The sequence below is a fragment of the Pleuronectes platessa genome, chromosome 19 (genome assembly GCF_947347685.1).
Source record: "Pleuronectes platessa chromosome 19, fPlePla1.1, whole genome shotgun sequence".
In the NCBI taxonomy this organism is placed as follows: Eukaryota; Metazoa; Chordata; class Actinopteri; order Pleuronectiformes; family Pleuronectidae; genus Pleuronectes; species Pleuronectes platessa.
Window position 1 is genome coordinate 2,313,833 of NC_070644.1, and position 13,982 is coordinate 2,327,814.

General features: G+C 41.5%; 1 protein-coding gene across 1 annotated transcript in view; it reads left to right on the forward strand.

Annotated features, from left to right (window-relative positions):
- The window catches only part of LOC128425393 (unconventional myosin-XVIIIb), a 40,215-nt gene that overhangs the window by 6,988 nt on the left and 19,245 nt on the right, over positions 1-13,982 (forward strand). The window contains exons 6-22 of the mRNA XM_053411983.1: positions 1,873-2,040; positions 2,713-2,923; positions 3,004-3,146; positions 3,237-3,337; positions 3,745-3,808; positions 4,569-4,713; positions 5,560-5,730; positions 6,382-6,472; positions 7,722-7,914; positions 8,429-8,509; positions 9,214-9,334; positions 9,449-9,596; positions 10,447-10,630; positions 10,721-10,856; positions 12,997-13,106; positions 13,209-13,274; positions 13,362-13,490. Coding sequence (XP_053267958.1) covers positions 1,873-2,040; positions 2,713-2,923; positions 3,004-3,146; positions 3,237-3,337; positions 3,745-3,808; positions 4,569-4,713; positions 5,560-5,730; positions 6,382-6,472; positions 7,722-7,914; positions 8,429-8,509; positions 9,214-9,334; positions 9,449-9,596; positions 10,447-10,630; positions 10,721-10,856; positions 12,997-13,106; positions 13,209-13,274; positions 13,362-13,490 — 2,262 coding nt within the window. The remainder of the gene's footprint in view (positions 1-1,872; positions 2,041-2,712; positions 2,924-3,003; positions 3,147-3,236; positions 3,338-3,744; positions 3,809-4,568; positions 4,714-5,559; positions 5,731-6,381; positions 6,473-7,721; positions 7,915-8,428; positions 8,510-9,213; positions 9,335-9,448; positions 9,597-10,446; positions 10,631-10,720; positions 10,857-12,996; positions 13,107-13,208; positions 13,275-13,361; positions 13,491-13,982) is intronic.

Here is a 13,982-nt window from a genome sequence, read left to right on the forward strand (position 1 = left end):
TTTGAACATCTCTCTGAGCACCATAAAATCCATCATAAGAAAATGGAAAGAATATGGCACAACCGCAAACCTACCAAGAGGAGGCCGTCCACCCAAACTGAAGAGTCGGACAAGGAGAAAATTAATCAGAGAAGCAACCAGGAGGCCCATGGTTACTCTGGAGGAGTTGCAGAGATCCACAGCTGAGGTGGGAGAATCTGTCCACAGGACAACTATTAGTCGTCTACTCCACAAATCTGGCCTTTATGGAAGAGTGGCAAGAAGAAAGCCATTGTTGAAAGGGATCCATAAAAAAATCCCGTTTGGAGTTTGCCAGAAGCCATGTGGGAGACACAGCAAACATGTGGAAGAAGGTGCTCTGGTCAGATGAGACCAAAATTGAACTTTTTGGCCTCAATGCAAAACGCTATGTGTGGCGAAAACCCAACACTGCCCATCACCCTGAGCACACCATCCCAACAGTGAAACATGGTGGTGGTAGCATCATGCTGTGGGGATGCTTCTGTTCAGCAGGTACAGGGAAACTGGTCAGAATAGAGGGAAAGATGGATGGAGCCAAATACAGGGAAATCCTTGAAGAAAATCTGATGCAGTCTGCAAAAGACTTGAGACTGGGGCGGAGGTTCATCTTCCAGCAGGACAATGACCCTAGACATACAGCCAGAGCTACAAAGGAATGGTTTGGATTAAAGAATGTTAATGTCTTAAAATGGCCCAGTCAAAGCCCAGACCTCAATCCAATAGAGAATCTATGGCAAGACACATAGATTCACAGACGGTCTCCATCCAATCTGACTGAGCTTCATCTTTTTTGCCAAGAAGAATGGACAAACCTTTCCATCTCTAGATGTGCAAAGCTGGTAGAGACATACCCCAAAAGACTTGCAGCTGTAATTGCAGCGAAAGGGGGTTCTACCAAGTATTGACACAGGGGGGTGAATACTTATGCACCCAACAGATGTCAACTTTTTTGTTCTCATTATTGTTTGTGTCACAATAAAATTTATTTTGCACCTCCAAAGTACTATGCATGTTTTGTTGATCAAACGGGAAAAAGTTTATTTAAGTCTATTTGAATTCCAGTTAGTAACAGTACATAATGGGAAAAAGTCCAAGGGGGGTGAATACTTATGCAAGGCACTGTATAATAAAAACAAAAGGTAATAGTCTAAGAATGAGAGTCAGGTGGGTGAAAGTCCAGTGCTCCACCACTTCCTTGACTTTGTCTATCCCTATACAACCGTACCTGACTTCCCGACACCACTCTACCAGAAAGTGGTGCTTATAAACCCTGTGATGGTGGCAGACATTTTGTACAGCATTGCAGGGCAACAATTTGTAAAAGAAAATTACCAAACAGAAGCAGAAGAGGTTTAATTAACCAAATGCAGAATTCATCAAACGTTTTAAACGGACATCCAAGAAGAACTAAGTTGAGAGTGAAAAAGCTTTTGACTGACTGTGAGCAGAGACAATATGTAAATATATAAACAGGGCTTAACAAAGAGGAAATTGAATGAAATGGAGAAAAAAAATGTGCCGTGTAATGTTCTGTTGTCTTACCCTGAAAAAAAATTAAAAAATAAATCTGGAACTTAAAGGGAAGCATTTTTATTTGTGTATTAATATTGTTATTTATTTGACGCTACACTGGATCAATGATGCATCTGGGAAGTGTCTTTTCACTTGTCAATGCCTGGTAAATCTCACTATACGCACCCAGCAGGATTTGTGTTATAAAGATGAAGCACTTTTCAGAGGGTCAGATCACAGGTTTGTGTTAACACCTACCTGTGTTTTTATATATGGTTAAGTATACATGTGGTGAACCCTGAACAGCTTCATGGACTGAGCGTTCCTCCCCCTGTGCAGTGTAATCCATCAGAGCTGGATCTGTGTGAGGATCTGAGCGACCTGCAGAGTGTGAATGAATGTGGAGTTCTTCACACGCTGTCCAGTCGTGCTAAAGCCAACATGCCGCTCACACAAGCAGGACCCAACCTGGTCAACTTCTGGCCTCCTCTACAGGCCCACAGCAAGGTGAGGGCAGACGTCTACACTTTCATACTGGATCATTGATCTTCTCATCAGGGTTTGGATTAATCTGTTCATTTTTTTGTTTACAAAATGTATTGTTGGGTCTGAACAACTGTTACGAATCCCTGTTAATATTAATTTTATCATCAAATGTTTAACATTTAGCTTAAAAAGAAGTTGCTGAGCACTAAACCATTAATTCTCAAACAACATCAACACTAAAATGTCACGAACACCAGCTTGTTTTGAATACTAAAACATTTGTAGCTGTTTCAAAATATGTTCTAAAAGATGACAAAAATCTAAAAGAATGTTTATACATAATTAAACCAGATAATAATTTATTTGTCATTTACAAATGTTAAATATATGACAGCTATTCAGAATGGGTTAATACTGCCTTAACAAAAAACAAACTATCTTCATTAACTGATGGTGTGTAACTGGTCCATATTACTGAATTACTTAATGAATTGTCCAGCCTACCTTCCCAGATTACTCTGATTTATTTTTTCCCTTCTAACAGCAGTTAAAAACCCCAAAGATATTCAGTTAACAGATAGAAAACTGTCTGTCAATCAAGTCATTAGTCACTGAATCAATGAATCATCTGGTTGTTTTTATGACTCCTAACCATTTTCATTCCTTCTTTCTCCTCCCTCTATCTTGTGTCAGACCCCAAAGTCCCGGCGAGGAGATACAGTATGGGATGCTCCTCCTGCTCTGGCGGCCTTGGTCAAGCGAGTATATGTGTCCATGGTGGGCAGCCGGAGAGACCACAGCGTGTGCGCGGTGGGACGCAGCGGCACAGGAAAGACCACGGTGTGCCAAGCCTTCACAAATGCTCTCCTCAAACAATCCGGCACCACTGGAGAGAACCTCAGTGGTGAGCACAGCAGCTGTAGGGATGAGGGTTCAAGTCTGTACTATACAGATGGTTCATTCCTTTCCTTTCTCTTACTCTAGTGGAGCGCGTGCAGGCTATGTTCACAGTCCTGAGGTCTTTTGGTTGTGTGAGCTCCCAGCACAGTGATGCTTCATCTCGATTCGCCACAGTCTTCTCGTTGGACTTTAACCACGCTGGACAGGCTGCTGCTGGACACCTGCAGGCATGCATCACACACACACACACACACACACACACACACACACACACACACGCACACACTTTCTCACCCTCTCCCCTCCTTCTCCATCAGACCATGATGCTGGACAAATGGAGAGTGTGTCAGAAAGTCGCAGGAGAAAGTAACTTCCTGGTCTTCTCTCAGATGCTGGCAGGACACAGCACAGAGATGAGGTAATCTTTATTGTATCATTTATCTATCTATCTATCTATCTATCTGTCTGTCTGTCTGTCTGTCTGTCTGTCTGTCTGTCTGTCTGTCTGTCTGTCTGTCTGTCTGTCTGTCTGTCTGTCTGTCTGTCTATCTATCTATCTATCTATCTATCTATCTATCTATCTATCTATCTATCTATCTATCTATCTATCTATCTATCTATCTATCTATCTATCTATCTATCTATCTATCTATCTATCTATCTATCTATCTATCTATCTATCTGTCTGTCTGTCTGTCTGTCTGTCTGTCTGTCTGTCTGTCTGTCTAGCTATCCATTTATCCATCTATCTGTTCTTCTGGCACAGATATATTGTCTTTGTCATCATATTAACTGTTGTTAACACTGTTGTTAATTCTTCATTAGGACAGAACTGCAGCTGCACCAGCTCCCTGAATCCAACTCTTTTGGCATTGTGAATCCCACCAAGGTACAGTAAGTGCAAGTATGTGTGGGGGGGAGGGGATTATGTGAGTATGAGGAGGTGGAGGGAAAGACTTACTAGAAACGCAAATGGTCACGCCAAGCAGGATTTGGTTTGAGAGACCTTGTGTCCATTCTGCCTTCCGTACATGGAAAACCATGTACGGGATTATAACTGGATTTCCTGGCAGAGGTCATTGGAGGCACAGTGCTTCTTCTGTAGGTGTACTTGTTTGGAAAGAATGGAGAGCTGGGTGAAAACATCTGGAAACCATTAAGAGATCTTCGCAGGATTTTGAAGCTGCGATCAGTCACATAATGTAGCTGGCAGAAATAAACCCAATTAATGGAGACTAGAGTCACAGCCGTTGCGGCTCTACCCCTTTGCCAGCCAGTCACATTGCAGGAATTATGAACACCATCTCCTGGGACCGAAAATGTTTGACATCAACTTCACCTCTTCATATAGCATCTCTTTAAATAATGCACTGGCATGACTTGCTTAATATATACAATATTTATCTAAGTTTCGCCATTACATCAGACTTTCAAACTGTTTACACCCTCACTATGGCCACAGCGCTCACTTAAGGGTGAGTCAAAAGGTGAAGAGGTCAAATGATGCAGAGGAAATTATCCACTTGAAGAGACTCGGGCTGTGAAGATGAGACATGATTCAGCTGTTCTTCCACTTCATTACGTGGCTAATTTTCCCAGAGTAGACACACCAACCCTCCCTCCCTCTCTCCCTCCCTGCCTGCTCTCAGGTTGAGGAGAAACAGCGTGCGTCTGTTGCCTTCACCAAGCTGCTGATTGCCATGGAAACACTGGGCTTCACCGCCAGCGAGCAGAAGGCGATATGGCACGTTCTGGCTTCTATTTATCATCTGGGAGTTGCCGGGGCCTGTAAAGGTAACACTCGTTCATCTACTCAGTGGCTGGGAGTCTGCATGGCACACACATGTTTGTGCTTCTACACTTTTGAGGACATTCACTAGCCATCGTCAATATCAAACCCTACTCTACACCTTCACCTTCTTTTAACTTTAACCGTGTAAATAAGTGCAAATCCCATCTTCAACCCAACCAGTTTGTGGCATCTGGCCTCTTTAGAGATTTTACAACCGTGGTGTCGTTACAGACTCTTGTTCATAGCTGATATGGACTATTTTAGAGTCTCACAAAATGGTCAACCCTAATGCAACCCTCAACACCTTTTTTCACCATAAGGAAGACATTTCCCCGTAATGTCACCTTGTAAACAGATGGAGACCCCCACAAATTGAGTAATACTTTGACCACACACACACACACACACACACACACACAAAATCCGATTATGATACAATCAAATTAGAAGTTAGAGGGTGGGCTTTGATCAAACACACAACAGGACATAAATGTTTTGCTGAATCCTGAAATACACAGCATCACCCGTTTTCATCTGAAGCATTTTAAACTCAGACAGAGACATGCATGGAGACATCTCTCACATGAAATAACCAACATGTTAGAAGAACATCACTTATGCAAAACTCCATTTCATTAAAGCTTTTAAATCCTGTAAACTGCTCAAATATGCATTATGCTCAACGAGCTTCAAATCAAAATGTGTCAACAGTTTCATCCATCCATTAGCTGTAATTAAAACTCACTAAAATGCTCCTAAACGTTTGTCACTAATGTCACTAATCTCTTCCCTCTGTGGACTTTGTCATCATTGTGTCTTCTCTGCCTGTTCTCCTTTTGTTTGCACAGTGGGCAGGAGACAATTTGTGAGTTTCGACAGCGCTCAGGCAGCCAGCAGCGTTCTGGGCTGTGAGGGCGAGGAGCTGCACACGGCTGTTTTCAAACATCACCTCCGACAGCTGCTGCAGAGAGCCACCGGGGGCAGCAGAGAGAGAAACGCTGCTGCCGAGTCCGACGAGGGTGAGATACACACTAAAAACCAGGGTAGGCCCGAGGTTGAGGGAGTCCTTCAGAGAACAGAGGCTTCCACTGACGTTAAATAGATCAGACTGAGGATAATGTCTCTGGGATCCTGCACAATGACACATAATGTAACACAATTGTTAGGATGAGGAAAAAGGAGAGAGGAGACCCCACTCGTGAGGCACTAGCAGGGCTGTACCCTTATTTTTTGATTTGATAACTGAAAAGTGGATTTAGTGTAAAGTTTCTCCAGGATACTCTGCTTATGTATTAAATTACAGTTCAACAACTACAGTTCTTTTTAGGAAAGTATTTAGGAAGTCAATGACTAATTATGTGCCAGTAAAATAAAGAATTACTATTTTATTTTAAGTTTGAAATGCTTATTCATTTATTTATTTAGATATCCTAAAATGCATGAACTGAAATGTAGTATTTTTAAAAAGCCACTAGGATCACCTGCCAGCCCATGGATATCTCTCATGAATGTTTCCAACTAGAGTTATCAAGGAATGTTACTGGGTCACAGTTGAATGTTAAGTGCAGCAAATTAGGCTTTACCGCCTGTAATCATGTTCATTAAAAGAAACACACACAGAATGAGGAAACCATCCTAACCAATGTGTTCACCACCTCGGTTCTGTGCAGGCCCCAGGATGACAGCTGCTCAGTGTGTTGATGGAATGGCTGCAGGACTCTATGAAGAACTCTTCACTGCCATAGTCTCACTCATCAACAGGTACATGGACACATCTCAGACTGACTGCACAAGAAATGCTAAATGGTTTTGCAGTGCATCTATGTGCAGTGCTGTTATGTCTTGTCTAGCCGAACCATTGACCCTCTGGTTAGTGGATGACCCACTCTACCTGTTGAGCCATGGCTGCCCTTATTATAAACCTACTAATATTAAATGCAACATTATCAGACAGTAAATATATTTGTTTGAATCAATGATTTGATCCAAGCCAGGTTACCTGTGTTAGCCTGCTTTCAGTTTTTCAGCAGAAAGCCAAGCTAAGGGAAGATATTTAAACTAACTGGCTGCTGCAGAATCATCATATCTATACAAACACAGGAGAATGGTATCAATCTTCTCATCACAAGAAAGTGAAAAAGCCTATTTCAAAAAGTGTGAACTATTCATTGAACCTCAAATTGGTCCTAAAATGATGTGGTGCAGCATTTACATTGAAAGACACAATTACAGAGCAACTTTAAAACAAGAGCAGTCATACCAGCCAAGCAGGTGCCCTCAATTTAAATCTGTATATATTGACTATATAGATGACTAACACAGAAATAATACATTATGCCATTGCAAAGCAACAAAAAGTTAAGAAAAATAAAAGGATGAACAGAATGAATAGGATCCCTTCTTTAATACAAATAATTAGATTGACATGGCATTATGAAGTGGAATGCCCAAATGAGAGGTAGAACGAAATTCAAATGTGATGTCTTTATTGAACATTCTCATGTTGTGCTACTTTTAAGGTTTGTTTCAGTTCTTTTTTCCAGAAGAAATCTGGTTTGCACTGTGTGTGAGGGTGTGTGTGTGTATATATATTTTATATTATATTCAGATTAGTTCTTGATTGAGCTTAAAATATGGACTTTACAACTAACAGAAGAATTGTATTTAGTGAAAGTTTTCAGAACCACCAACATAATAATCAAAGGTGTAAAATAAATGTTGTGTGGCCTTAAACTTCATACATATGGACAAATGAGGAATAATACTGATATTTCCCTGGGCTCATGTTGCATTTGTATATAAAATGATTGGGACCTCGGTCTCTGGCCACATTTCTATTTCACAGACCACTAGCAGTTAGTTGTGTGTGTTGATTCAGATGATGTTTTCCTCTTGGAGACATTCATGTGTTTTCTATTCAGCTTAACCATCGCACATCGGATAGCATAAAGCAATGCGCATACATGCACAGCACACTGTTTGTGACACGGGATATGTGTTTCGTTTGCAGGGCTTTGAGGGGTCAGCAGCTGACGTTAGCCTCAATGATGGTGGTGGACACGCCGGGCATGAGAAACCCGAGATACACTGCAGAGGAGCGAGGGGCCGGCTGGTCTGAGTTCTGCCACAACTACCTGCAGGAGAGGCTGCTCGAGCACTACCACACACACACCTTCAGACACACACAGGAGAGATACGCACAGGTAATGGACGCACACACTCCAAATTATCCAAGTTTACACGTTTGCTTGTCTTTTCATTTAATTTCTCTCAGGTACAATTTGGCAAATAGGTGTTTTCAAATCACACACAAAAAAACAAAGGAATACGACATAATACTGTTGTGATATTACTGATTGTGTATATGAATTGGATAGCAATTGTATTGCAGGATTTTAAAGTTGCTGCTGGTCGAATTTGGACTTCTCACACTACAATGTATTGAGTATAATCTATAACAATACAATTAACAATAAATAAATACAAATCTGAAAGTAAAAAGCAATTACAGCTCTCAAATATAGTGGTGTAAAAGGTACAATATGTAGTGGAGGGAAGTGGAATCATCAAGTATCCTAAAGAAATGCAGGAAGAGTAAAGAACTACTTTTGTAAATGTGTTACCTAGCAACTTTATTGAATGGGGAATTTTAAACCAGTTCAAGACAAGATTGGCCATTGAATGGTACAGGAGTAAAAATGTTGTTGTCTGTTACAGGAGAAGATTCCAGTGGAGTTTGAGTGTCCAGAGAGCACCCCCGCTGAGGCAGTGTGTGCCATCGACCAGGCGCCTCCACAGGTACACAGCTAACACTGAGCACACATCAACATGGCAATGAGAGTTATAGCTGCATAATCTTATCCAGATTTTGTTTGTATTGTCTATTTTATTTCCAATCCATATATAATATTTTGATGTTGTTACTGTTGCACCTATCGTGGGAAATCAATTCTTGGTCATTTAATTCCTTCTCATCCAAATTAAAAGTCTTTAGAATGTGTTGTACTGTACAGATTGTAAAGCGCCTTGAGGAAAATGTGCGTTATTTGACTGTTTAAGTTAACCTTGGCTGGGATAGCACAAATAATATGGTAGGTGAAGGTCTGTTTGCTCGGTTGTGCTGTCTGATGAAATAACCATGCTTTTTGACAGATTTTTCAACATGATCCTGTTTTAAGGATGTTTGTCAAGTTTGTGGAGTTGGAAAGATGAAGAATTTTTTTCTGAGAAGGGTGAAATCAATGAAAGCTTCTTTTGCATTTTCTCTCGGCTTCATTTTCTGAGTATCAGATTGTAATAAAGTCTCCCTTTCAGAGGAACAGAGAAACACTTATTTTATTTGCAGCTCCTTTTCTCCCAAAAAGCCATCAGGACTGCAGACCTCAACCAAATCTATAACAGTAGCCGCCTTTATCTCCTTCTGAGGGGAACATGTTTATTTCTCACTTGAAATCCTAATGTGTGTATCTTTGTGTGTGTGTGTGTGTGTGTGTGTGTTTAAGGTCCGGGCGGCAGATGGAGACTCTAGAGGTCTGTTATGGGTTCTGGATGAGGAGATGGTGACACCAGCCCCCAGTGAGAACAATGCCTTGGAGAGAGTCTGCCAGTATTACAGCAACACTGGTAAGAAGAAAAACTAGAAACACATCACGAGCACGGAGTCTCTCACAGTGTGTGTAGGCGTAAGTCAAAGTGTTAATTCAGCGTTGGATGATGAGAATGTGTATGCCCATGCAGTGCGTCAGTGTGAGCAGCCGCTGCAGTGTGAGGTGAACCACCTGATGGGCTGTGACCCGGTCCGCTACGACCTGACTGGATGGTTCGGTCTGATCCAGAACAACCCATCTGCTCTCAACGCCATCTGTCTGCTGCAAAACTCCACCATGTGAGTCTGCCTGAAGGTCCAGGATGCAGAACGCTGAATCACGCTCATGTCACGTCTAAGTGAACGTCTCATAGTTGACTCCTGCAACCGGAAAGATTTGCATTTCACCCAGAAGGCTGGGGTCACTGTCACACAGTATGTGTAAGAGTATCTGGACAAGCCTGACATGTACTGTTAGGTACCTGGTCTGGAAATCTTAAGGCTCGAGTTCCCATCTTGCTTTAGGGGATTTGAAGTATATGTTGCTATTTGGATTCAGGCCTTCAGGATGTGCTACAACTTGAGCCCCATTTTTTTAGCCCAGATTTCTTCACATTTGATCAAACTGGCATCATATTACCAAATAAGCTATGTGAGCACTGTACCTACAGACATGCTGGCAACAATCACTGGACTATGCTGTGTTCACACCAGACACGAAGCAAATTATTCAGGATGTGAAAGACGCGAATAGACGTGATTAGATGTTAATGTCACCCGGGGCCAGTGAAAGGTGTGAATGATGTGTATGAACATTTTTCTCCTCCTGCTAATCTGCACACAATTACACATCTCAGTACACGTTGTCCATCTCAAAACACGTTCACTGTGTTCTGCTGTTGAAATTGTAAATACACACTTGTAGATTCAGATTGTGATCCAGTTTAAAACACTCTCCACAAACAAATAACACTGCTACCGCAACAAAACCAGAAGTAATACATATATCAAAATAAATGAATAGGCGTCGGTCGGCAGGTTGAGTTGTAGACAGCTCTGACCACAATGTGTGCAGAAACTAATCTGATTACTGCATCTGTTGACTGTAAAACAAATGTGACAGCCAACTACTCTCTCTATTTTCCTGCAGAGGAGTGGTGAAAGCCATGTTTACCCCCAGGACCTCTTTTACCCCTCTGTGTCGAGGTCTGGGGGGATTGGAGGGCGGCAGCCAGCGCTCTCTGCAGAGGAACGGCACCATTAGGAAGACTTTCAGCGGGGGGATGGCAGCCATACGACGGCACTCCCAGTGTATTGCAGTGAAACTACAGGCAGTAAGTGCACCGCTGCATGCATACTGTCCTTCAGAACATTTCCAAAGTTTCTGTGCATTCAGTCTGTCTGTCCCTGGCCCCTCCCGACAGGATGCTCTGGTGAACCTGATTCGTCGAGCCAGGCCAGTGTTCCTGCAGTGTGTGAGTTCAAATACAGACGTCCCAGCTATGAGAGTACAACTGCACTCCACACAGATCCTGCAGGCCCTGCAGCTCTACCGCACAGGTCAGAGGTCACACTGGGGAGCTTGTTTAGCAGTTCTAAGCAGGATACAGAGAATCAATAAGTGTTCAAAGCGCACTACAATGTGCAGAATCCCAGAGGTGTCCCAGAATAAAAAAAATTGTGCACGATTTAATAAGTCATGCTCCTGGATTAATGCTTTGTGCTGTTGATTTAGCGTAACTTATCTCCTTAATGTAATTTCTTTAGTCTGCTGGGTAGCCTTCATGCTCACTATGGAATTCTTCAATGTAAAACATATTCATTTAGATATATGGATATGCTTTTGGTTATGGCTGCCAAACACAATGTGCTATTTTTCAATTCATCTTTTCTCGTCACGGGAAGGAAACAATTGATATTACATGATATTCAGTTGAGAGGATGAACCACTTACTTATGTGCAATTATTCTCCCAGGCGTTCATAATGCTGTTGTAAGCATACTCTATTCTACTGTTCATTAATGCATCGGTCAGTAGCAAAAACTAACCATATGATATCTGTGACTGTGTGTAAACAGTTACTGAATGATTGAGAAGACAGTTAAACTCAAATGTTATATTATATTTACTTATATACCATATTTATATATTTAAATACTGATGAATATGATAAATAAAGAGATATTTAATGTAAAACATGAAGATTATATGATTGGTATAGGTGTTAATACATGCACTGAGAAATTGTTAAAATGACTACAAGATTACAGTTATTTTGTATGTACTTGTACTGAGTATGTTGGGTTGAAATAAAGTAAGTCTACGAGGCAAAGACTCATGCACAAACCTTTGTCCTTAAAAAAAAAAGAATATTCATAAGTTCATTGATTGTAAATATAAAAAACAAACTAAGTCTCACTAACCTAAGAAGCCGAAGCAGCCCACACTCTACCTCTGGGTGATATTTACTTCCAACTGAGCAGATTTAGCCATTTAGGTCCATGCTCCACATTTCCCCAATTAACTCTTTTCTAATCTGGACTGGCACCGTATAGATGAGAAAACAGGAGCCAGTGAACCACAGATTAACAGTAATAGATAATAGCATTGAAGATTCAAGCGTAGTACTGATCAGGGAGCTGTTCTTGTATGAATGTGTTTTGTATCTATTTTGTGCAGATGCTGATTTGTGAAGATAACCGTGTTTTAATCGCAAGTTGTTGCCAACATTCAGTCTGTTGGTACATAGTCAGACATTACCCGGTGATAGTCTGGAGTCATACAATATTAATTTGACCTGTATTATTATGACTCTGCAGGCCAAAGTATTTCTGCTTTTATATGTAGTGAAATGGATTTTGTGGCAGAAGAAAAAGTAAAGGTTAGTGGCAGCTCAGTTCGCTGCCCCTCCAACCAAACAGTCTGCAGTGAAGACAATGCTGGTGAAGATAATAGTAAATGGATTGTATTTATACAGCTTTTTGTAAACAACTCAAAGCACTTTACAGGCCATGCCACATTTATCCATTCGTCCGAGGACGTATGCGGACTGGACGACCTTCTAGTTTGAGGATGACCAACTCTTGTCATGTCACCAAACTCTGTCTTTTCTTTTCGTTTTGATCGAGAGACGTTTGACAATAACAAGACAATGGTTATAACAATTATAGTTACAACAATTATAGTTGTGTAACAGATTGCCTACTGAAACCAATATAATATACTGGTCGTACCACAACAAGTTACTGACAGCGACGGCAAAGTTCTGTGTGTTAAATGTCTTTTTTTATTGGTCATGAATTCATTTTCAAAATTCTGTTCGGTCTTCTCTCCAAAGTCGCAGTGTGAACTGGATCACAGCAACCTGTAGGGTTTGTGTCGAACAAACACAAGAGGTTGTGTTTGTGTCTTACAATTATATTTTGTATCCCCTGTGTTTCTTTATTTATTACACAGCGTCTCCTTATTGCTTTGTTCAAGTTCAGTAAATCTTCTCTTAATTAGTTTTTTTGTGCTGCTACTGATTCTGCAGGTATAGAAAAAAGATTCATCCCACACAGCAGCTGGTTTTATCATCCACACACTTTTCTACCTTTAATGTTTTAGCAAACTTTTCTCAACCCTTCCAAGATCTATAGGCTCAAACAAATTCTGGATCTAAATTCTGGATTTCATTCTCTGTCTGCTTCTCTTCAAAAGGTTATCCAGACCACATGACTCTGAGTGACTTCAGGTGCCATTTCCAGGCACTGTCTCCCCCAATTATGAAACGTTATGCTTCAATGTTTGTCAGCCATGATGAGAGAAAGGTCAGATGGCACATCATGGCACCTCGCACTCTAACACAACAACCATGTCTGCTATCTTCATCAGAAATCAATAAGTTGTTCTTCTCCCTCTCTGCATCTCAGGCGGTGGAGGAGCTGCTGGTGGAGTTGGATCTGGAAAGAAAGAGCATAGTCGTGGGGGCTAGTAGGGTGAGCACAAGTTTGAAAACGTTTAATCAAGACAGTGGAACATGCGTGCAGCTAATATGACTCATGGATCTTCTTCCTGCTCCTCAGGTGTTCATGAAGCGAGGTGTGCTGCGTTACCTGGAGCAGCAGAGGGACCAGCAGGTCACCGGCTGGTTGTTGAATCTACAGGCCTCCTGTTCGGGACACCTGGCCCGCCAAAAGTACCGCAAACTCAAGGTTAGTGTCGCTCTGTATGCAGGGGAGGATGTCGGGGGGGGGGGGTGGACACAGACCCGCTTCTCTCCAGTCCTTCCTCATTATCATGGCAAGGACAGCTCTATAATTTAAAATTACATATATATGCATATATATATATACAGTGCCTTGCATAAGTATTCGACCCCCTTGGACTTTTTCCCATTATGTACTGTTACTAACTGGAATTCAAATAGACTTAAATAAACTTTTTCCCGTTTGATCAACAAAACATGCATAGTACTTTGGAGGTGCAAAATAAATTTTATTGTGACACAAACAATAATGAGAACAAAAAAGTTGACATCTGTTGGGTGCATAAGTATTCACCCCCCTGTGTCAATACTTGGTAGAACCCCCTTTCGCTGCAATTACAGCTGCAAGTCTTTTGGGGTATGTCTCTACCAGCTTTGCACATCTAGAGATGGAAAGGTTTGTCCATTCTTCTTGGCAAAAAAGATGAAGCTCAGTCAG